The 22,205-nt window shown below is 43.1% G+C and overlaps 1 protein-coding gene across 2 annotated transcripts in view; it reads right to left on the bottom strand.

The window, feature by feature from the left end:
- Window positions 1-7,562: 7,562 nt before the first annotated feature.
- dedd1 (death effector domain-containing 1) overlaps window positions 7,563-22,205 on the bottom strand; it is a 36,269-nt gene continuing 21,626 nt past the window's right edge. The window contains exons 3-6 of one of the 2 annotated variants that reach the window (XM_068018429.1): window positions 20,829-20,969; window positions 18,107-18,159; window positions 17,766-17,856; window positions 7,563-11,016 (exon numbers count right to left, since the gene is read on the bottom strand). In XM_068018429.1, coding sequence (XP_067874530.1) covers window positions 10,652-11,016; window positions 17,766-17,856; window positions 18,107-18,159; window positions 20,829-20,969 — 650 coding nt within the window. In that variant the 3' untranslated portion in view covers window positions 7,563-10,651. The remainder of the gene's footprint in view (window positions 11,017-17,765; window positions 17,857-18,106; window positions 18,160-20,828; window positions 20,970-22,205) is intronic. The other variant, XM_068018428.1, reaches the window with a different exon arrangement.

Here is a 22,205-nt window from a genome sequence, read left to right as displayed (position 1 = left end):
CATTTACCCGGGCCAGATTTGTTCACACCTCGCTGAAATTGGCCCTCCGCCAATTAATGATTTTTTACTCTGGATCGCTCCTTGTCCTTTTCCATAGTTAACCTAAACCTTATGATACTATGATCACTGTCCCCTAAATATTCCCCTATTAACACTTGACCCACCTCATTCCTCAGAACCAGATCCAGCAATGCCTCCTTCCTCATTAGACCTGGAAACATATTGCTCCAGAAAATTCTCCTGAATACACTGAAGAAACTCTTTCCCCCTCTCTGCCCTTTGCATTATTACTATCCCAGTCTGTATTAGGATAATTAAAGTCCCCCATTATAACTATAACTCTTGCATCTCTGTGACTTTCTTGCAAATTTGTTCCTCTATGTCTTTCCCACTAGTTAGTAGCCGAAAGAATACACCCAGCAATATAATGGTACCTTTATCATTTCTTAGCTCTAAACAAATTGATTCTGCCCTTAACCATTCTAGGACATCATCTTTCTCCAGCACTGTAATATTCTCCCTAATCAATCCAGTTACCCCTCCTCCTTTCTTTCCTTCCTTCCTTTTCTTTCCTGAACACTTCATATCCAGAAACATGTAGTACCCAGTCCTGCCCTTTCCTGAGCCAGTTCTCCATTATCACCACAACATCATATTTCCTCATGGCTACGTGTGCCTGCAGCTCACTAACCTCATTTAGCACATTCCGTGGCGCTCCCCTTAATATCTGGAAAACTTCAATTAAATCACCCCTTAAACTTCTAAACTCCAGGGAGTAACACTCATATTCATTTAGTCTATCCTTTTAGTGTGACCCTTGGAGTTCAGGTATCATCCTAGCAAAATCTGTACTGTACTCCCTCCAAGGCCACTATGTCCTTCCTGAGGTGTGGTGCCCAGAACTGCTCGCCGTACTCCAGGTGTGGAATAACCAGGACTTTATGTAACTCCAGCCTGACTTCATTTTTCATCTCATCTGGATTGGGTGACATACCCACTTTAATTACTGCCAGCTTTTCTTGTGCCTTCCCTTTATCTCTTTAAAAAAAATATGATCTAGTATTCCAACAATCCCATAGTTTGTGGTAGCTCTGTGTTATGATCCTGTAGTTTATTTTTCAGGAAGAAAAGGCTGGGAAAAGGAGCCATACTGCTTTAAGGCAGCAGGCTCCAGCAGCTAAGTAAAAGAATGCATTTTCGTTGCCCCACCCTTCAGCCATTCTGAGACTGTGATTCAAAGGGGGCATTCTCTTTGCCTTGGATACAGCCACTCAGACTGAGCATCGAGAGATAAATTGTAACAAATGTAGTGACAACAGCCTGTTCTAACAGAGAAACCAGACCTTCAGCTGCTTGTTCACACCTGAAAGGAGAGCTCTCAGACCATTTAAACTGAAGGAAGAGAATTTAGTCTGTTTATTTATTCTCTCAAGCCAAAAGAGATCTCTGATAATTTAAACTGAAGGAAGGGGAGATAGACTGTGACAATCTTTTATCCCTCAAAAATTCTAAAGCCAAATTGATTCATTAACAAAAAAAATGTTGGCAAGTTGTTGAAATTCATCGCTGGAGAAGGAGCAACTATTTAGATTTCTGAATTAGGCTACGAACTGTTTTACTGTTGAAGAACCTTTTTTCCCCCATCGGACAGCTGCGAGGACTTCAAGCAACCTTGGACTGTTCCACATCGAGCAGGAGCGTAATATGCAAGAACTCTAATTTTTTTCTCATTTAAATGTTATTTATGTTTTAGTAGAGTTTAAGAATTTAGTTTTTCTAATTAAACAGTTAATTTGTTGATTTAAAGACACCTGGTTTGGTTAGCCTCATTCGGGGGTAAATAGATGGTACAATTTTGCTGGGCTTTCTTTAATTTGGAAAGCTTAAAATGATATGTTAGGTGATCTGTGGAGGGACGGGATTGAATTAACAGTGCGTTTCTCCCACCACAATCAAAATTGTATATTTTGATTGGGGGCTTTGACTGGAGAGGTCGGTTGTAACAATACTCACAAGGACACTGGTTGCTGAGGAAACCTGCGAGCTCGGGTCCGTCTCAGGTGGTCAGTCCTTCGACAGATCTCCAGGTGCAACTTTGGAATGGCTGACCAGGCCGTTCTACCGACTGCAGTACCAATGTCAGTGAGGGCTGTAGCTTAATACACCTTCCTGACCCTGGCCCTTGGCATAAAGGCAATACCTTAAATCGGATCATCCAATTGGGTTATTAATCCCACCCTGGCCATACAGGACCACCCCCACATGGTCACATCCTACCCTCAGCAAAGGGGAAGGCTCCAGGGGCATGCCAATAATGGGTGTGATTACTGTATCTTGGGAAGGCGGCCATTCACACATTCCCAAGCGTCCATTGCCGAGTTCAGCTTCTGTATATAAAGTATCTGTGGTAATCCACCACCTCAGGGACATACCCTGACATGTCTGCGTGTCTATTTTAGTTAAACCAGTTCCAGAAATAACGTCTTCATTCAGAATTCGCCCTTCGCAGCTCCATCTTCTGACCACCACGAGACCAACTCTGCCTACAGGACTTCACCCCAGCCAGCTTACACTCATTAATATGAAAGAAATATAAGCTCAGTGGACATGATTAAGAGTGATTCATACAATTAAAAGGTAAATCATTTATTGGCTTGCAAGAACTCGAGGGCATAGTTTAAAAAGATAGAGACAGGCATTTGAAGAGTGAAATTAGAAGGGCACAAAGAATACTGGAATAGCGATAGAGAGAAGAGATTCGATAGTCAGGGGAACAGACAGCTATTTGTAGCTGTAGATGTGAGTCCAGGATGTTGTGTGGCCTCCCCGGTGCCAGGGTCAAGATGTTACTGAACGGCTGCAGAGCACCGAGGGCTGGGGGGGGGGGGGGGGGGGGAGGTGAAAAGCCAGCAGTCGTGGCCCACATTGGTATCAACGACATAGGTAGGTTACATTGCTCAGTGTTGTCTGTAGGGCACCAGCTAGTGAGAAGGATGTAAGGAACAAATTAGCAAGGAGATTACAGACGGGTGCAAAAAATTATAGGGTAGTTATAATGGGGGACTTTAATTATCCAAACAGACTGGGATAGTAACATGTAAAGGGCAGTGAGGGGCAAGAGTTCCTAGAGTGAGTTAAGGAAAATTTTCTATAGCAGTATGTTTCTAGTCCAACAAGAAAGGAGGCACTGCTAGACCTGGTTCTTAGGAATGAGGTGGGTCAAGTATCAGTAGGAGAGCATTTAGGGGATAGTGATCATTGCATCATAAGGTTGAGGCTGACTATGGAAAAGGACAAAGAATGATCTGGAGTCAGAATAATTAACTGGGGAAAAGCGGACGTCAGTGAGGTAAGAACGGATCTGCGACGAATAAATTAGAGTGGAAGCTTGGCTGGAGAAACGGTAGCTGAACAATGGACTACCTTCAAAGAAGAGATAGTTCAGGCACAGTCGAGGTATGCTCCCTCAAAGGAGCTCCCTGGATGACAAAACAAGTAGAGATTAAGATAAAGAAGAAAAGGTGTGCTTATGCCAGGTGGAAAATACTATTGAGAACTCGGCTGGATATAGGAGCTTCAGAGGGGGAAGTGAAAAAGCAAGAAAGAGAGAAACAAAGAGTGTGAAAGAGAGACTGGTAGTTGACATAAAAGGGGATCCCAATATTTTCTGTAGATATATAAATAGTAAAAGGGTGGTAAAAGGAGTGGGGCCAATTAGGGACAAAAAGAGGATTTGCACATGGAGGCAGAGGGCATAGCTGAGCTTTGCATCGGTCTTTACCCTGTACCCAGATGTAACCCTGGTAATGGTGAAAGAGGAGGCAATACAGACACTGGAAGGGTTTAAAATTGAAAAGGTGGTGGTATTGGATAGACTGTCGGTACTTAAAGTGGATAAAGCACCAGGACTGGATGAGATGCATCCAAGGATACAGAGGGAAGTGAGAGTGGAAATAGCAGAGGCACTGGCCATAATTCTTCAGTCTTCTTTCGACTTTGGAGGGGGGGGGGGGGTGGGTAATGGGGAGCAGTGGGTGGGTGGTGCCAAAGGACTGGAGAATTGCAAACGTTACACCCTTGTTCAAAAAAGAATGAAAAGATAAGCCCAGCAACTACAAGCCAGTCAGTTTAACTTCGTTGGGGAAAATTCTAGAAAGAATAATTCAAGACAAAATTAATAGTCACAAGGACAAATGCAGTTGAAGAAAGCATGGACTTAAGGGGAAATCATGTTTAACTAACTTGCCGGAGCTTTTGAAGAGGTAACAGAGAGGATTGATGAGGGCAATGCTGTTGATGTGGTGTACATGGACTTTGAGCAAAGTTACAGCTCATGGAATAAAAGGGATGATAGCAACATAGATACGGAATTGACGGAGTGACAGAAAACAAAGAGTAGTGGTTAATGGATGTTTTTCGGGCTGGAGGAAGGTTCATGGTGGAGTTCCCCAGGGGTTAGTTTTGGGACCCTTGCTTTTCTTGATATATATTAATGACCTTGACCTTGGTGTACAGGGCACATTCTCAAAGTTTGCAGATGATACGAAACTCGGAAGCATTGTGAACTGTGAAGATGGTGTAGAACTTCAAAGGGACATAGACAAGTTGGCGGAATGGGCAGACAGGTGGCAGATGAAGTTCAACGCAGAGAAATGTGAAGTGATTCATTTTGGTAGGAACATAAAATGACAATTTAGAATAAAGGGTACAATTCTAAAGGGGGCACAGGAGCAGAGGGACCTGGGTATATATGTGCATAAGTCATTGAAGGTGGCAGGACAGGTTGAGATAGTGGTTAATAAAGCATACAATATCCTGGGCTTTATTAATAGGGGCATAGAGTACAAGAGCAAGGAGGTTATGTTGAACTTGTATAAGATACTAGTTCGGCCTCAGCTGGAGTATTGCGTCCAGTTCTGGGCTCCGCACTTTAGGAAGGATGTGAAGTCATTAGAGAGGGTGCAGAAAAGATTCACGAGAATGGTTCCTGGTATGAGGAGCTTGAGGAAGACAGATTGGAGAAATTGGGACTGTTTTCCTTGGAGAAGGCTGAAAGGAGATTGGATAGAGGTATTCAAAATGAGGGGTCTGGACAGAGTAGATAGAAACTGTTCCCACTCCTGAAAGGATTGAGAATGAGAGGGCAGAAGTGGCACAAGGAAAAGCTTTTCCACACAGCAAGTGGTTAAGGTCTGGAATGCACTGCCTGAGTGTGTGGTGGAGGCACGTTCAATTGAAGCATTCAAAAGGAAATTAGACTGCTATATGAAAAGGAAGAATGTGCAGGGTTACAGGGAGAAGGTGAGGGAGTGGTACTAGGTGAAATACTCATTTGGAGAGCCAGTGCAGACGCGATGGGCTGAATGCAGTGCAGAAGGCAGCCAACAATTCTGTGATACCACACTCAATAGGGTGGTAGAAGCTTGGAGCTCTTTTCTGCAAATGGCAGTCGACGCTAGATCAATAGTTAAATTGATCAATTTTTAAAACTGAAATCGATAGTTTTGTTAACCAAAGATATTATGGCATACGGGGCAGGCAGCTATATGGAATTAGATCACAAATCAGCCAGGATCTCACTGAATGGCAAAAACAGGCTCAAAGAACTAAAGGGCCTTCACCTGTTCCCATGTTGCTAAGTAGAGGTATAAGAGTACATAAGCCAGCAAGGTATGCTGAACCGATACAAAACACTAGGTCACCCCAGCTAGTTTATTGCGTCCAATTCTAGGCACCACAGTTTAAAAAGAACATGGAAGCTTTTGTGGGGATAGAGATTTACTAAAATAAAACCAGGGATGAGGGATTACAGTTAAGTGGATAGATTGGAGAAGCTGTGGTAGTTCTTCGAACAGAAATCTAAGAGGAGATTTAATAGAGGTGTTTAAAATCGTGAAATGTTTTGATAGTTTCTCATTATTTACTCTGTTTCCATGGCTGAAGGGCTGATAGTCAGAGGGCACAGATTTAAGGTGATTAGCAATAATAGAACTGGAGGTGACGAGAGGAGAAATTTCTTTATGCAATTTATGGTTAGGATTTGGAATGCACTGCCTCATAGGATGGTGGATATAATGACCTATTCAAGTGACAATACAAAAACCCGACCCAACCGCCTCCATTTTCCCCCCGCACCTGACCCGGACACCGCAATGTTTTTTACTTACCGCCCGATCTTCAGGAAGCTGCAGCTTGAGCGTGATGATATCATGGAGACGCTCACAGGAGTTTCCCTGCTTGACGTCCCAGACTCCCAGCTCAGATAAGTTTTTAAACTTGCCTGCAATTCCTGCTGTGTGCGTCCGGCCCAAAGGCCAGACCCGGAAGAGCGGCCTGACCCGAACCAGACACGTCTTCGGGTCCCGTTAGGTTCGGGTCAGGTCGCAGGCCTTTAGGTGGATACTGATTCAATACCAGGCTGCAAAAGGTAATCGATAAATTAGCAGAGACCCGCAAAACATTTGTGTTACAATTAATACCTTTATTGCAACAGTACTTCTTTAAATCCTCATCCCATGCCATTCCTTTCATCCCATCATCCCTTCTTGCTATGCCATCCCCAATTCCATACCTTCCTATACTGTTCCCACCACCAACCAACCCCCCCCCCCCCCCCCCAATTCCTCCAGCTAGGGTAACTTTGTTGTTGGGTTCCCCTTATTTCAGCTGTTTATTCTCCACCAACACACACCCACCACCCATTGGCAGATGCATGCACCTCATGTACTCCAGTCGACACACATCAGAGCAGTTACACCTCAAAGCAGCATCCGGCAACTTCACAGAAAAGTAAGTTTTTTTGAAGGGGTGGGGGCGGGGTAAGAGGCGGAACCACTTCAGAGCATGTGAACATACACAGCTTCGAGCCCTGCTCCTCATTGATTTCTCTGCCTACATTTATGTTGCTGAAATGTCTCCCAAAGGTTGTTAGGCTCACGTTGTTACACGTTGTACCTTAGTGTTGCAGTAAAATGTTACAATATTGAGTTAACTCATTGACACCCCACAGGTGCAAAATTTCACTGGATCACCATTTTACCGTGATGGATCACCATCACACCGAGTCTGTGTCGACCACCCATTTATACTAACCCTACAGTAATCCCATATTCCCTACCACCTACCTACACTAGGGGCAATTTACAACAGCCAATTTACCGATCACCTGCAAGTCTTTGAATGTGGGAGGAAACCAGAGTACCCGGTGAAAACCCACGCAGACACAGGGAGAACTTGCAAACTCCGCACAGGCAGTATCCAGAATCGAACCTGGGTCCCTGGAGCTGTGAGGTTGCGGTGCTAACCACTGCGCCGCCCATTTGACCAATCAAAACAGCCCAGACAGACAAAAACTGCTTATCGGAGAAAAAATTGCATCGATGAGGCACGAGCAGGGGAGTGGCCTAACTGGATTGCACTTTGAAAGAACTGGCACAGGCTTGATGGGCTAAAGAATCTCCTTCTGTGCTGTACTATTCAAGGATTTTATTTACTTACTGGTTTGAAATGGAGTGGTACCTTGCACTATGAACCTAGGTATCTCCAAGAAACCACAACAAGCATTTTGTGAAAATCTTTATTGAACACATGCTTTACAAAAAGATCCCTCGAATGCCTGTGTTGAGGGGATACAGCCCTCACTGAAAGCTCTCCAATCTAGAAAGATGGTACTCAAATCACCAAGAAAAACACTTTACATGCTTGTTCCAGCAACACCATAATCCAACAGATATACAGAAGTGTTAGCTTTGCACACAAAAGTTTACAAGAAAAATAAGATTTGCCTTAAATCAACTGGCCAAAAAGGGAAAAAAAAAACTTTTCAAATTACATAGCCATTTCCAAGCTGGCTGAAGGCAGGCACCTACTTATCTGCTATTCCAGGACCATATGGCCACAGTAGTGCACAGCAATGCCAGACACACCACATTGCCACTATCAGCCATGTACAGGTCCCACATGCACCCAACTCGGATACATATGGTGTTAGAGCAAGTTCTCTCAGCCAGCATAACAAGAGTAACTGAGAGAATCTTTAGGCCTCTCGTTCAATTTCTCAAATGGCTGTTGAGAGTGTCTCTCTCTCTGCAACAGGCTACCTAAATAGCCATCTCAAATGTCTGCTTATGCACAGCAAGGACCCAATGTCAGCCAGCTTTTGCACGTTACTCACTGACTTACTTCTCAGCCCTTACTCGCCACCACCAAAAGATATGAAGCAGTAGTCATTAACCTTCAGAAGCCAACGTTTGTAACATTTCCTGAAACTCCTAGAAAAATGGTTAGTTGCAGTAACAGTTTTTACAACATACAAACACCAATATTCTAATTTCATGAAAGCTTTTTTCTTTTGTGAAATTATTTCTTCAGCAGGAACATTTCATGAGCAGGTAGAGGACAGGGCGCAAGTCTCGAGATTTCTTCATATCAACTTGGGGGTGTTCCAATCCAGTGAGTTTCCCTGTCTAGTCACTAAGCTGAGGCAGTTCAGCATATACCTGGGTAGAATTGGATGTCACAGCACTTGAACTAAGCCAGCTGTTAGACATTTAAAGGACATAGCCCATATTCTACAGCAGCAGGAAAAGATCAGGTCTCTTCAGCTTTACAGGCAAGATCATGTTTGCAGTTTCTTAGTGAAGTCTCCCCCTCTCTGTTGAGTAGGGGCCCAGTGGTACAGGCTCTTCAGCCAAGTCTATAGCACATCAAGAAACTAACCAGTTACACAAGTATCTTGCTCTCCACTCCTTGCATATGAGGCCATAATTAAGTGGCCGTTTCACAGAAGCCCAATCTTCCTCGCTCCATCTGGGATGCAAGAATTTTCCTCCAATACCAGCATGCATTTTCTCACATTCAGCTGGTGACCGGATCATGCTCAGTTGCATTCAGTTTTAAAAATATTTAACTGCCTTCAAAAAGTATCACCGCCATTGACCATCTGACAAGTTGACATCTACAGGCATGGCCCATTGTATGGAAGACAGCAAGTGTGCTGGCAAGATACATACTGCAAGAGACTAAAGAGGCAGGGTAAAAACTGAATGGAAGAGAGGAGCGAGCGCAAAGGAGACAGATATTGATGCATCCTAAATATAGGTTCATCGCACTCCCCAACCCCCGTAACCAAACTTAATAACTGCAGCACTACTTTCAGCATTAAGCACAACCAATGTTTTGCAAGTTCCAAAACAAACCAGGATACAAGTCTATACGTTGCACTTATGTGTCCCTCTGCTAACTTTTTGAAAAACACAATCTCAATGAGTAATCCAAACGATTTCAGTTCACATACTTGTTAATCAGTCTCGGTCTATGATAGGGGTCACAAGTTCTTGCTTCCAGACTGGCCATTATAGTGCTCAGACTTTTGGGCACATAATTTGATACAACACTGCACTTAGAACAAAAAAAAAACCCATTCTCTTCTCTCCACAAACACTGCACACAAGATGTTGTCTACAGTTCAGCTTTCAATATGGCCTCAACAATGGGGAGCAGTTCATCCACCTCCTACAGCTTTCCTCATGCTTGGAGGCTGGGTGCACAACCCACATCAGCTGGATTAAGATGGCACAAAAGTCCACTTAGAATCCCTATCCCAACTCCCTCAGTGGTCTGATGATTAAAAGGCACTGAACTCCACAGGCCAAGACATCCCAGGTTTTGCTCTTACGTTTCTGTGAAACTAGCTAGGCTTAGCCAAACCAGCGGTTCAGGCACTACTGGCTTCGTTAGATTTCATTTACCACCACTATCCAATGATCTCTGTTGGAAACTGCATGTGGATATCAGGTAAGAACCTCACAAGAATGGAATGGTGCCAAGACCCATGAAGCTGTATCCAGGAAGAAATCGACATCTAAGGGAGGGAGAAGAGAGTGGGAAGGACTGAAAAGTAGAGGAGAGTGAATTTTTATCCATCAGAAATGGAATCAAATGTTAAGTAGGAGAGCTGGAGGGCCAGAAACGAAGAATTTTGAAACACATAGAAGCTACCAGTTGTGTCAATATTTGTAGCTTTTAATTTACCTGATCTGGTGACAGACCAATAAGCCACAGAATCAGTTTTAGAAAAAAAGGAATCGCCGATGGTCCCTGGGGAAATATCAAATCTATCCTTATTGGACACAGGTTAGCATTCTCAGCAAATTCAGGCCCATGTGATTTGGAGTTACGTTGAGATGCTCTTGTGGCTGATGAGCTGGCTTCATGCTCTTGGCATCTGCAATTAAAACTGGAGAGTCACTTTTTTCTTCAGTGACCCACTAGAGCTACAGCCTTGTGCAATCAATCGGGCAGCTGGAGTATAAAAAATAAATGAGCTTTCTATGGAGTTGAATCAGAAAGGTCAGTCCAAGCAAACTCTGCACTTCCTACCTCATATGCACAACATATTGTTGCACGAAACCACGCAGAGGCCTTGACAAAGGACTTGCCACTGCTGACAGAATGCTTGTATTTGCACCGACGCAACAGCACCAAGATCAGCACACATCACAAGCTCCTGATCCAGAACTACAGGGAAGGGACTGAATAAAACAGAAGTTGTAATAATGGGCTAATTACTTCTCTTTATTTTACTTCATATAAAGAAGTTAATTAGCTTAACAGTTAATATAGTCAATTATCTCAGTTCCAGGTAAATCTCTCATGGAGAAATATTCTGAAGCAGGACGTGCCTGCCCTTTTCATAGTCATCCTCGTCTACGTTGACAAGCAGTTGGATTGCCTCTTGCCCCACGGCTTGCTTCAGTGAGTCTGTTATAAATACACCTTTCAGTGCCTCCAGCAGTGAACCATTGATGTAGTCATTCCAGAAGGCATCCAGGTAAGAAAGCTCGGAGAATTTAATGTCACAGATGATGGATCCCAAGTCCCGGGATTTCAGGATGGTGTTTGCCTGCCCAAAGAGGTCAAAACAGCGATCCAGGGGGTCCTGTTTCACAGAGACTACATTCCCTCGGAGCACGGTATTCTGATCAGAATATACAGCTCGCACTCGTAGCCTTATGTCTGCATTAGGAAAGAAAACAGCAAATGTTCTGTATTAGCGCGCCTGCTGCAGACACTTCACTTTTCAGTAACTGCCAATGAATGTTTGTTGAAAGGATCCAATCATCAGGAACCCACAGCTGCTAGAAACCAAATTGCTTGAACCAAGGGCAAGTCCGGCTATAACCAGAAGGGATAAGCTTTAAGGGGAGGAGAATGGGAACGACAACTGGGGAGTGGGGAGGGACGGGGGGCTGAGGTGTAGTTTCTTTTACAATGTCACATTTCAGTCAGTCCTTTAAATATGAGACACACACAGTTCCTGGTGACCGTATCCTTTCAACCATGATTCACAAGAAGATGGCAATGCTGTCCCGCCATCCCACCCGAATAAAGTAAATCAGATAGTCATGCAATATGCAGAGCTGGCTGTAATTTACACTAACACCCTTTCAATGCCTACAACAAACCTGTAGTTAAACACCAAGTCACAAGGTTCCAGCCGCTGTGGCAGAATTGACCCATTTCGTAGTTAACTGGATTCTCGCAGAAACAGGAATAAATCTCTTCAATTTAAAGAGATGACATCAATGGATTTTCAAAAGCTAACAGGATGCAAGTGGGCTCTGCAATTCTTGCTACAATGAACATTTCTAACACTACAATATCTTAACACTCACTTTGGTCAGGATACTTTATGTTGGGTTACAAAGAACACACCTGACTGGGTAAACTCAGTCGGTATGATTAACAAGGGCAAACCAGTATATTTACAAACTAATCAGAGTCAGAGGGTTGCTACTGGCGGTGTCAACTCACTTCAATATTAACTAACAGTTATCATGGGTAACAAACCAGGCAGCACAGGCCTTGGGTCATAGATGGGCAAATGAGCCATGACTTGCATTTACAGATGTGTACCAGTTGATGGCACAAAAGCCCACAGGAAGTGGGAGGGGGGACAGGGAGAACTAAGACAGCGCGCGAAAGACAAATGGAATGAAAGACAGGCAGAGGGAGATGGAGAGTGAAAGAGGCAAAAACAGAGAAATGTAATTTCTCCTTTTTCTCCCAGCATTCAATTACTTTTGAAACAGATAAGGGATGCCATCTCTTTACAGTGAACCAATGATTGCCATTCTTTTGGGTACAGCCACAACACATGAAAGCTGCTCCCTTCAGTACAGATCGCGCAGTAATCGATGCATTTCACATGCTGTGACTGAACCACTACAAGGGCACCTTCAGGTTTAAACAAAGTAACAAGCAAAGAGGAAATGCCATTTTCCTTTACTCTGCACTGTGCCATGTATGGAGTGTAGGTACAAAGGACTTGCAACTCTCAGTCACACTTGATCAGTGTTGTGGAAGGAGTCATGTTACTCTAGTTTTGTTGCCTTACATGCAATGTTGCACCTTTACATGAGTGCAACATAAATCTTGAACATAGTCTGAGGTTTCTCAAAGAGGACGACAATTTGAGAGTTGGAAGCTACTAAACACGTTCGCATTTCTAGCTCGGACCTTTCCTTCAGAGTGAAAGGCTCTATAATTGTGCATTCTCACATTGGCTAGCTTGTACTGCAAATGCAAGTCAATGGCTGGGATATACAGTCAGCACTTCAATGGCCTGACTGCCAACAAGCTACACTGTTTATTGTGAGCACCGAATGGGAACGATCCAATATTTGGCTAAATACTTTTAGAAATTTGGATTGTGTCTAGTTTGGCTACACTACAATTTTTCCCTTTGTATAGAAAAGGAAATATTAACACAAGAGCTCCAACATCAAGATCGTATTAAAGTTTCAGAATAGTTCTGGATGTGAAACTATGAATGAGATCCTTAGAAGCAACTTTCTGGCTTGGTGAAATCAAAGTGTGCTTTAACATTGGATCAATCCCAATGACTTTCCTCCCACTGGTTTCGAGAGGAATCATATGGAATGTGGAACAGGACCTTTCACTTTCTATGTATAGTGGAGCTTAATAAGTGGAGAAACATAGGCTTCTTCATTTCACACCAGATCCACTCAGAGACTGGAGCGCAATCTCTGCAAAATGGTGCAAACATTTCACTAAATTTTAGGATGAATAGAGGGAAAGGAGGAGTAAATAATTCTGTGGCTGAGAGAAACTGTGCCTTTTTTTTGTCGATTTAGAGTTCTGAATAAATTAGAAACCCTCTTTTAAATACCTATACAATGTTAAACTTTACAGACAGAAATTAATATTTGTGCCATGAATTTTTTTTTTAAAAGAACAAACTGTTTGAGCTCAGGGCAGCACTGTTTGCTGTTGCTAATTACACCTAAAATCACACCCAAATACTGGGTGGAGTTTGTTGCTACGTTCATAGTACCAATACTTTTAGCCACAGTTGTACATACTGAGGCTCTCGTTTCTCTCACTCCCTTTTAATAGTGAAGAACAGGACGAGCAAGTCAGTTAATACCATTTAGTGAAGAAATGCAGGTGATTGAAGGATTTTACATACGCTGAGCACCATCATGAATTTTCTTTACATCACTTTCCCCTCATGGATGGACACCTGTGGAAGCAGCAACTTGTATAATCACATCTCTGACCCCCTCCCACCAAGGAGAAAGCGGATTCAGCAACATAGTGACATTTACCACATAACAAAATTTACTATTGACAAGTCGAGTAACAAATCAACAAGATATATGAGTGGTCTCCATTATACAGCAGATTCAGTTTGACATTTTGATTAACAATATCTGATATGAAGGGGGATTTCAGCACACAGCCCTGAGCCCTGCACGGGTACGTTGCAGCCCTTGTAAAATGCTCATGGCCTGCTGGAGGGATGTAAGTCATACTACTCCCCACTCATCAGTAATATACAGAGCCATCATTACAACAGAACCCTTTGAGTACAGTCTCCCTAGGACTGTCCAAACACTTCAGTACTACAATTTGAGAGGAGACCATTTTTACAGGAGTAAGGACACAGCACGTTGGCCAATTTTTAAAAACAAGTTGCTCTTCAAAATAAAATGTGAATACATACCCCAAAACAGTAATCAAAGGGTTAACAGTGGGGGGGGGACTTCCCACTACACAGACCAGCCAAGGAAACGGGCAGGGGATGGGAGATGGATAGCACTCTCTCAGGCCCTGGTAGTAAATATAAGTGGGTATTCACAGAGTTCAGTCAGGGTTTAGAAGCACTGCCGAAAGCAGCACAGGTTTTTAAAGAGTGGAATCTCTAAACTTTTAAACAAAGAACATACTGGCTGGTGAAACAGTAACACTAAAAGATTCATATATTGATCTATATAACCTCAGCAAGGTTCACTGGTCAGAAATACCCAGCATCAGACAAGTCAGCATTGTGTTTTAGATTTTGTTTCAGTGGCATTGGTTAAACTACTTTTCAGTAATGGAAAAGTTCTTGCCCGAAATGGAGCTGTGACCTTTACAGGCACCCATATGCAAATACAAGGGTAATTCAGAGATTCCACTCAGTCCTCATCTCAGCCAATAGGTAACATGTGTAGGAACCTGAGCTTTCCATACAAATTGGATTCACAAGGCTTTTCCTTTTGCAAAAAGCAGGGCACATGTACTAAAAGCAGCAAGAGGCGTGCTCATCTTACAACAGAACATCCAGGGCTGATGTATAATTCTGTTTCTGTAGTTAGGGGAAGGTTTCTCGCTAATTTCAGGAGAAATTTAAAATTAACTTGGGCTGCATAAACGATAAAAAATTTCAGAAATCAACAGCAGCAATGTAGATTCTGCACTTCATGTGCACAGTAGGCACATTAGGAAAGAGAGAGACATATGCCACGAAGCAAGGCTGAGCCTGATTGGGCGAGTTATACAGCACATTCCAAGTGCCTGACTTTGCTTCCGTTCCAGAATCTTGGAATCACACACAGCGAGATACCCAGAAGAAGCATCTGTCTGCAGTTCAGCATATCGTTCTGGAGCATTAACTCTTTGCAGCCCACTTCCCCAGTAAGACCATGACAGTTGAGAACAATTACATCACATGCCTGTAGATCAATATACTGCAGCCTCCTGGGTGAGAGCCCCAAATATGAGGGCCTTTTCAGCTAATGCCCAGAAATTTGACCCTCACAACAGACAGGTACTTTGGACTATTTGGTCTGGACACATTTAATCAAACCCCAGCGGATTATATTACAGTTAAGAGTCATTTCCTTGCAAATTCAAGCCTTGCTTTTTGACCTGAAAATAGTTGCAGCTGGACCAAACAGAATGAGTTGGACAACTTCTGAATTTGAACTTATACCCGCTGAGTTACGGTGCATATCTGGACAGGAAAGCCTTGTCTGACTTTTTTTTTAAATCCAACACTTTTCAAAGTACATGTATAATCCTGAGTGTACAGCAGGAAAGGTGTACAGCATCATTAATTGCCTGTAACTTTACATCCTGTCACAAGGTTGTTCTCCCTACTGGACGGGAACCACTTGGCAACCGCACAGCACCCAGCAGATGTATCCTTGACAAACACATTTCGAGACGGATATGCCAGTTGAATTCACTGACAAACACTCTGTTCAGCATTTTCCAACCTTTGGTTATTGTGGGGATAAAGACCACCCCCAATTCCAGCTCTGAATCTCAAGCTCCATTGTGAGAAGATGTGCACCTTAGTCCAAAAGACAACGTAGATACAGTAGAGCAGATTGCTTTGAGAGTGTAACTCCTATGTAAGTTGATTTCCTTGAGGCTGAGGGGACCCCCGTTTGTTTTAACTCCTGCGTTTTGCTGGTGACAATTAGTCCACCAGCTCGCTCTTTGCGTCTACTTTATCATCTTGCTGCAGAGTGTAAACTGTGAACTGAGAGAGACAGGTTTTGACTTTTAAAACATTTCTGCCACTTGATAAATGCTTCATCAACAGAACAGTTACACAGCTCAGACTATACAATTGGCAACACAAACAGGCAGGCCTCACCTTCACAACACATACCCACACTAAGCTCAAAGAAAACAGTGGCAGGAACATTAGTTGCTGTACCTCCAAGACACATGTGCTGCATGATGGAGATAACAATGACCACATGACTAACAGTGGGCTATTTTTGCTTTGTGTGTGATTGGCCACTACGTAATACAAGAATTAGTCCTCCTCCCTCTTCAGACACCTATTCAACCACCAACTTGCAGCTATTCACTGAAGTGTGGCAGAACAAGCGACAAACACCGGAACCAGTGCTCTTAGCCCAAGGGACTCATCAGTTCAGTTTCATCAGACCAAGTGGTATGGGTGGGAAATGACACGAACAATGATAAAGTGAGTCCAAGGGTGGACAGGGTTTCACCCTCGGGGTACAAAAAGAAAAACAAATTCTAATATTTGTTTTTGGTCCCAGACTGCTAAAAAGTTCAATACATTGTATTCCAATTAGAAATGTACAGAAACGCAGACGTCACAAGTACTATTAAGAAAGCTGTAAAAGGGCAATTAGTGCTTAAGCTGTTCTTATGACTGCAGTGTTCATAATGATAGCATTTGCCGCATACAGATCCTTGCCTTCTTAATGGTTCTATGATTCAGCCCTGAAGTCAGTCACCCTCCCAATAAAAGGCTTTCGGTTGGATTTGGAAAGCATACGGCGATGTTAGAAGTCTGATGTAGAGTAACAAGTGGACTCAGTCATTCCATCTGTCCATTAAAAACAAGGAGCCCAGGACTACTTTCGAATATATACATGGGCAAGGTCAGAGGACAGGACAGTGCTTTATCCCCCTATTAAGGCTTTAGACCCATGTGCAAAGTCTGATAATTGACCGTAATTATGGAACTGGATGTCCATCTCAGAGAGCATCTCAAAAGTGTCACGACTGCCGCAAACCAATTCCACTTTATCTTTCCAAATTTTAACGATAAGCTTTGACCAATAATCACATGCAGATTCCTGGAAAACATTCAAGTTCTTTGGGAGTTAATCCTTTAGGGTGTTTCTTTTAATAAAACATGTGCGCTGAAACTAGTTTTGTGTAACAGCAGAAAACAGGCACAGCCCAGGCTCCCACGCCATGGATGGGCAATTCCAAACGTTTACCAATTCTCTCTAAGGGACAGTGATCCCTCCAGTAGTGGGTGGAAACCGGGTTCCTGTCAGACCTCACACCAGCATCGACCATAACATTTTCCACAGGAAATCAGTTTGCTTCACTAACAATCTGGATATTCAAAACCCACCAGAAAATGGAAGTCAAAACCTCTAGTCTTTTATGGGAAGCATCAGCAGCTTCTCACCAACCTTCCCCCACCCCTCAGGACCCATCACCAACACATTTGGGGGAGTTGTGAGTGTTGTTGAGATGCTCACTTACTAACTGCCCAGGATTTTATAATGGAAGATAATGCAGGAACCAAGTAACCAAAGGCCACTTCATATTAAGTAAAATCTGAACCCAGATCTGGGATTGAGGCCAGTCGTTGCGATATACAACATTGAATGGAGACTTCTTTTTAGATGGAGCAATGGACTCAGGATCTTTTACATCCTCTGTTTGCTATGGTAAGATTGTATGCAGCAGATTGCAGGTAGTTAGCAATTCCAATGGTCCCTTTCTTTAGTTTGAAGCAATTCTGGCCTTTCATGTAGACATTGAGGACACAGTTCAGAATGTGCTTTTAACGAGGACAGGACACTGCGTTCCATCTACAGGGACCAGCCTGGCTGCCATCTTCGACACTCTGGCCACTGAGTATTTTAGTCTAGCAAGTGTTTTCCCCCTCAACAAGATTAAAGGTTTACCTTTTTCTATTCTTGTGTCAGAACATTTCCTTAAAGTTGAATCTTTGTCAGAGACACAGACTCTCTTATCACCAACCTTTGAGTGGTACACCTGTAATTAAATGTTTGATCACAAATATCCTCAAAAAAACAGATCGCACGACAGAAGCTGAAGTGTGTTCAAGTATAAAACAAGTTACAGTACTTTTCAAAGCACATACAGCTAGATTCTACTATGTTATATTATGTTATAAAACAAGAGTCCTTGGACTGCTTTTAAAGAATTAAGGTTTTTTTTGCGAATAATATTTGAAGAAAATCACATACTGCTTTTTTGTCGTTGATGCTGTGCTCGGACCTACCAGAAACTTCTGCTGCCACATCATGAAGGAAGTTGTTGTACAAGAGAGCCAACCTATGTTTTTTTGAAAGAACGTGTGCATAGAGAGACTCTTCTTTAGAACAGATATCTTGCGGATCGCTCAGAGGGTAGGATTGCTGTCACGTAGGCAACATGGACACAAACAGGATCAACACATTTCACCAGACTTTTGCAAAGCAACGTTTTGTTCCAAAAAATTCCTCACACCATTTATTTATTTAACACTCAAGTGTGAAAATGCAAGTAAATCAACTCAGAGGAAGGGATCCACCATTGCTCTTGTAGATATGCTAATTAACAGGGTGCCTTACTGTAGGGTTACAATCCTCAATTCACTAGGAGTGACAGAGTACTGCAACATTACAGTTAAACTCAAGACCAATATACTGCAACAATCCCAGTTCATTCAGGAACATGACATGCTGAAGCTCTTTGGACCGTGTAGATTATTACAATATGCTCACAGACTGGTGAAAAATTGCTAGTTTGAATGAGTAATGGAAAGGTTCAGAGGCACAAGCCTTGCTCACTGTCACGGATGTTAAAAGGATTTGCAGCTTTAAAGGTTGTCAGTACAAATGGTAGCATCTCTGTGGTTGGAGAGTGTAAATCAAACTCACTCTGGTCTCTGAAGCACAAACAGCTGAGTGCTCGACTTCCAGACGTTGGTAAACCTGAAACCCGAGGCTGCTCGTCACTTCAACATTCCTACCCTTACGCAGGCTCCTTTGTGGGAAGGAATAGCAGGGGAGCGGGTACAGGTCGAGAACATAGGGACTGGCCACTTTAGTGTCGCTTCTTAGAATACAATGATCAGAGATGTTATGACAAAGTTATGGAGGATTAAATCTAGTGTATCAGGAACAGAATGCAAGAGAACGTTATTCAGGAAATTCAACCTTCCAGTCAAGAAGCTGCATCTTCCAAAATTCCGTCGCGCACCCTTTGGCAAATAGTCTCACAGAACAACCTTAATAATGGCCTTCAGCACATCAGTCTGGAAACGCACTTAGACTATGAGCTGGACGAGAAAAGAAATTTGACATTTCAATTGCTCAGTGGGCTCTGACTGAGGGGCTTTATAGTTGAGCCCGATCCAGTGTGATATCCATAGAGATACGCTTTCCCACCAGATAGCCAGAAGGAGCTGCAACTCGAATGACTTCCCCGCCTCCTTAACACAGACCAGGGACTGAAGCTGGGCTTTCTTTCTCTGCATGACTCAGCAAAACACCAGGGGGATGTATTTATGTACTGAGCCACCAAGGGAAGCTTGTGACCCTTGAAGAGTTCTTGGCATGCTATTTGTGTGTGGTTGAACATTCAGCAGAGTAAGGAGTCATGCACCTGCCCACCCAATGGTGTCAAGATATAGATTAGCTAGATGTCGGTTGCATGAGCCAACATCTCCAGGCTACTGTAAGTATATCATTAAAAAAAAAACTGCACTTTTAATACTTAAACAGCAGTGGACTGAAAGGATTAGTATGGGATCATTCACACAATACGATTGGAAGACCAGTCTGTGAGCATTTGAGTACAATTGTGACTGCTGAGTTACCCAGAAGCATGCTGAGACAATTCAGTTGACACTCGTTTTTCTTGTGCAGGTTTCACTCCTGCAGTTGTTTACAGATTGCAATCTCATACTGTGGTGCTTGAAGTGGACTGAGGAACATTATGGACTGTCTCGGACAAAAAAAAGCAAACCTCCTGATTCTTCCAAGGTTGAAATCATGCAAAGTACTGACCTGTGGATCCTATTAACTAGAACAGCCCACACTTCCAAGGGGGAAAAAAAAAATCCAGCTTTTAGAGAAGGTAGTTCATTGCTTCTCTAGGGATGGTTACTCCAGATCAGTCCCCCACACACATTGATTGCTTTGAATGCCACCCCCAGGCAACTAATCTTAATGAGAAATGACACAATGGGAATTTATATAGCTGTGGGAAGCTCATTTGACAGCAGGGAGGTCTTAAGGACTACCATTCTCTCAGAGACAAGCTCATTGCACTGTCACTCCTCACTAACACATGAATGTTCAGCCCCCACTTGTACACAAGGCCAATAAATATGGAATTCCACATCTTCTATAATGAATTCAAACTTTACAATTCACTACAAACATTAGGCACTGCTCCCAAAGGTACAGTGACAGTTTTTCCTCTGCAAACACCATCCCTTCTCAATACAAAAAAATGCATCAGGTTTACAGAAGTTTTGTTTTGCTGGAGTGACTGGTTTCTTTTAAGAATAGTTGGAACTCCACAGCCAGTTTTATCTGGCACACATCTGAAATCAATTCTACGTTAACCAGTTCTCTTTGGGGTGGGGGGTGTGAGGTGTGAGGGTTGGGGTAGGGAGGGGTTATTTGTAATTGCTAGGTTTATTCATTTGATAGAAAAGTTCTCATTAACAGGACATGCCTTTGCTGATCCCGTTTATTATAGCCATCCATCAACATGTACTTTCTACCCTGATCTTTCAATTTTATAGTAACTCCATTTCACATTATGATATTTATTTATGGTATTTATGGTTTTTACAAGGAGGCAGCACTTAGTGCCCAACACATCACTCAACTTGATCAATGTATATTGAACTACCTGGATAGTGCTTAGCTCCTCATAAACTCTCAAACTTTGCAAGGGCTGAAATCTATATAAGAACTGAAAATAAACACACGGGCGCAAATACTCACCACAGGTTGCTCGCTGTTGATGGGGAGACTGATGCTCTGTTCCTTCACGGTTGCGGAGCACATTTCTCTTACGTCCCCTTCGCTTACCAGCGCCTTGACCTCTCCTGCGACTTGTACTCTGTCGTTTGTTCCGAGGTGTACCTGTACAGAAAACACTGCTTTTAACACAATTTCTAGTCCTAACTCAAGAGCAAGTAGATAAAAATCACGGGCAGCCATCGGGTCCATCATGACTGTGCTAGCTCTAACTGTAGCTGTCCAATCCCATTTTCCACTGCTTCCTTTTCAAATATTTATAGGATGATAGGTTCTTGCAATATAGGAGGCCATTTGACCCAGCTTGCCTGTGGCAGCTTTTTAAGAGCTATGAAATTAGACCCACTCCAATCCTATTTTTCCATAACCATGCAACATTTTCCACAATTATTTATATAATTCCCTTTGAAAGTTACTATTGAATCTGCTTCCATCATCCTTCCAGGCAACACATTGCAGATCATAACTCACTGTGAAAATTTCCCCACCACCACCGCATCTGCGGTCACTACTGGCGTTAGGCTGACTGGGAGAGTATCAGACCTGGTCATTTTTAATGTGAAGCTACCTATTTCCCCAAGTCTCCATCTCCTATTAGGTCACTTTCTCATCCTGCTTTGCTCCCCAGAATTAAATCCAGCACTGCATCCTTCTTCCCTAGGCATGTAATCAACTGATTGAGGAACCCATTCTTGATGCAACGAGAAGTGCTTCTTATAATGCATCTCAAATTGTCTTATCCTAGTAACCATCACAAACCTTTTAATTTCTTTCCTATAACTTGCCAACTCCACTCCCCCTCCCGCCCCACCCCCAACCTCGCCCTGAACCAGGCTCGAGAAACAGGATATCCTGTTTGGCTCCAAGTGGAGCTTCCGTCCCCATATTCTCCCCACCACACACTGCCTATTTCCACCTGCCTTATCTCACTTAGCTCGCTGTGCTGCCAAAATCCTTAATCATGCCTTTGTGACCTCCAGACCAATGCTCACCAGGCCATCAGCCCACTCTCCATAAGCTTCTGCTGCTCATATCCTACCCTGCACCATCCTTCTTACCAGTCACCCTTGTCCTTCCAACATACATCGGTTTCAGTGCCCCAAAACGTCAACTTGAAATTGGCAGCTTTGCCTTCAGCCTATGTCCCATACCCCAGAATTTCCTTTCCAAGCCACTCTGGTTCTCCACTTCAACAGTCTTAGTTAAGGCCCTCATTCACCAAGCTTTTGCTTACCCCTCCGAATCTTGACTATTTTGATTGTACCCTGCCTTTCCTTACAGTGCTGTGAAGCATCCTAAACCATTTTCCTACATTTTAAAATCCACAAAACAGATGCAAGT

The sequence above is a fragment of the Heterodontus francisci genome, chromosome 39 (genome assembly GCF_036365525.1).
Source record: "Heterodontus francisci isolate sHetFra1 chromosome 39, sHetFra1.hap1, whole genome shotgun sequence".
NCBI classification, from domain to species: Eukaryota; Metazoa; Chordata; class Chondrichthyes; order Heterodontiformes; family Heterodontidae; genus Heterodontus; species Heterodontus francisci.
The sequence above is the reverse complement of the archived record's forward strand: the minus strand, read 5'-3'. Positions and strand labels throughout refer to the sequence as shown.